At 44.8% G+C, this 2985-nt stretch overlaps 1 protein-coding gene across 2 annotated transcripts in view; it reads right to left on the bottom strand.

Annotated features, from left to right (window-relative positions):
- grid1b (glutamate receptor, ionotropic, delta 1b) overlaps positions 1–2985 on the bottom strand; it is a 575964-nt gene that overhangs the window by 179190 nt on the left and 393789 nt on the right. For both annotated transcript variants that reach the window (XM_005743394.1, XM_005743393.1), the window contains exon 4: positions 2204–2409. In XM_005743394.1, the coding sequence (XP_005743451.1) occupies positions 2204–2409 (206 nt within the window). The remainder of the gene's footprint in view (positions 1–2203; positions 2410–2985) is intronic.

The following is a 2985-nucleotide window of genomic DNA, read 5'->3' as shown; positions in this document are numbered from 1 at the left end:
GTGATCGCGGTGGTGCGCGTGGACGTGCAGGTTGGACAAACAGAAAAACACACACACACATTTTTCACGCCCACTCGCTCCACCTCTGCACGCGCTCCTTCGTTACTGCCACTCATTATTTTTTGATCCATCTGCAGACTATTTTCCCGCCACGCGCCCCCTCGGCTCGCTGCTCAGCTACGCTCAGGTGTTTGCGTCACACTCTGCTCTTATTTTGCACGCTGGGTTTTTTCCACTTTGTAGACGAGTTTTCTTTGCACACATGCTCCGTGTTTTTCACCAGCTCAGCTGTTTCCTGCATGCACTCACTCATTTCTTCAACAAATATTTTTGCCCCCTGTGCACTCGCTCACTTGTTGCAGACATGCACTCAGAAGCACTCGCTCCCGGGCTTAAGATTGGTAGGATTCCTCCTGCAGGGTATAATCGGCCATTTTTAACTACGTTTGATGTTTCCTCCACATTTCACCTTTAGAAACAATTTCCTTTGCCTTGTTTGGTCTCATCCTTTTCAGCACAACCTCACGTGTCTGAATTTACAGTCATGTTTTCATTTTGACAAACTGTATTAACACAACTGATCTAAAATCAGACAAACAACATGAAATCAGAGTAGAAAAAGTTATTTTTTTACTGTAACAACCACAAACATGTTTGATGATCATATTTCATAACTTGAAATGCAAATATAAATTATCAATTTTAAAATCATATGCACAAGTTTTGCAAACGACAAACTTATTTGCATCCATTTACCTTTGACCTTGATTTTTTAATAACCATTTCAAACTATTTACAGAACAATCAGCTGTTCTTCAATAAGATGCCACAAATTATTTGTGCCACTGCAAAAACATCATTTCTGTCCACGATAAAGGAAACATCACAGCCTGATACCTGCAGGTCTGACAGCAGCAGGTGTGTCACTCCTGTTTCTACCTGGAGACAGCAGTCGCCTCATTGTTCTGACACACAACACAAAACTATCCACAACACTGCACACTAACTACACACTCCAAACACGCCAAACGTCACAAATCTCTCACATCTCAAAACTCGCTCTCTCTTTTTCTGCTCTCTCTCTCGCAATCATGCCATTGTTTTGCCCCCTGAGCTCCAGCTGTTGTGCCAGACACAGCTGCTTAAAGCTGTAGCGTCCAGATTACTTACAGCTACTTCCTGCAGCTGATATAAGCTGCGGTAACCTGAACACAGCTTCAACCGTCTGTTTGTTGAAAAATAGTAACGGACCGCGTTTTCTTGTTAGTAACTGTAACGGCGTTGTAACGATAGGAATAGTAATTAGTTAGATTACTCGTTACTGAAAAGAGTAACGCCGTTATTCCCATCACTGGTTATAACCCAGCAGAGCACAGCCAGCCAAAGGAAACCAGCAGGTTTGACAAACAGGACTAGCTGATGCCTCGGGGATGAGAACACACGAGTTCAATGTGGAATCCCAAACTACGAGCACAGGAACAAAAGCCTGACTTCGTTTAAATCTGGTCAGTTTTTCCCTGATGTCCAGACAGACTCTCTCCTATTCTCTGCACTCAGAACTTTAATCACGACCCTCTACGCTGAGCAGAGGGCAAACATCAGCTTCTCTTTCAATCTGACCTGAAATTCATGCTGAGGATCATTATCGACGATGAAATCTGAGACAGCGGCTAAAACCAGCCGACTGCAGCATACTTCAGTTTGCTGCACGCCAGGGGAAGAGCAAGACCTGGAGATTGGAATTTACCGAATTCCCCCCTCAGGGTCAGATTGCCAACGGGTCAGCTGTCCGGTGTCTGACTGGGAGCTCAGAAGAAAGTGAAAACAAGAAGATGAGATCAGGCCTGGATTTGGACAAACTAGCTTGATGTATTTTAAAAGCTGCAGACTCTACGTGCAGGGTTGTGAAGCTGCAGGTGTTTGTTAAACCCTCTGCTGTCAGAGGATATGAGCAGATTTCAAAAACTGAAGTCTTGAAATCAGGAGGGAAAAAAATGAACTGACAGAAAAATCTATAATCTAAAGTTAAACACGGTTAAATATAAAGTTAGTGTTACTAAGACCTCAGAGGGGCCGTGTGGTTTCCTTCAGATACTTTAAGCACAACACACTCACACACTGATCGCACTCATCTGCTCACTTCATTGCATTTTTAGGCGACTTTTTGCAGTAAACACGCCAGAAAAACCAGAGCTGGACCGACCTGCTGGATAAATGTGTGCGCTCCGTGTGGGCTGAGCAGCAGGATGGCTCTCCTCAGTGTGTCTCTGTACCGATTGAGCTCCTCGGTCCTCATGGTGGTGAAGAGGTTGGTGAAGATTTTACTGATGTTCCTGTCCACTCTCTGCAACGCCACGTCGACACCCTGGCGGGACGTCTGATCGAGGAAACCCTGCAGGCCGCGGATATCTGAAAGATGAAAACACAACACGGAGTCAGATACACACAACTGCTGATGTGCTAAGACATTACTGCAGTCTCATACAAAGTAAAGAAACGACCGTGGCCAATCAGCAGCCAGCGACAGACACTTGAGCCCAAACTGATCAACACAGTCTTTACATGTCAAAGTGACGCCTGTGTGGCATCTGTCGTCTGTTCCATCAACCACCCCACGTGTCCTGCCTTTGTGAAAAACATATGCATCAACAGCAAAAGTCTACAAGATACGAAGGGCCATTAGTGCACAGCACACAGCAGGAATATCAGCAGCAAGCTCTCAGATCTCTTTTACATGCATGACTCACTGATGGTGTATTTGTAGCTCAAACTTCAGCAGGAACCGAAAAGGGAACAATTATCTAAATCAACATTTCTTCCACTGAACTGACAGAAAAAAACAGACTGAAACCTCGTGACTTCAGCCATGAGCAGACCGGGAGGAGATCACAGCATGAACCCGTCTATTCAAACATCCAAAACAGCTCTATAACTCCATCTGCTTTCAGAAGGAGATCGCTATCATGATGCAGAAGGAAGGTTGTA

This window comes from Pundamilia nyererei, unplaced genomic scaffold (genome assembly GCF_000239375.1).
Source record: "Pundamilia nyererei isolate P.nyererei 1_Seehausen unplaced genomic scaffold, PunNye1.0 scaffold00131, whole genome shotgun sequence".
Taxonomy (NCBI): domain Eukaryota; kingdom Metazoa; phylum Chordata; class Actinopteri; order Cichliformes; family Cichlidae; genus Pundamilia; species Pundamilia nyererei.
Note: the sequence above shows the minus strand (reverse complement) of the source record. Positions and strands in the feature narration are given on the sequence as shown.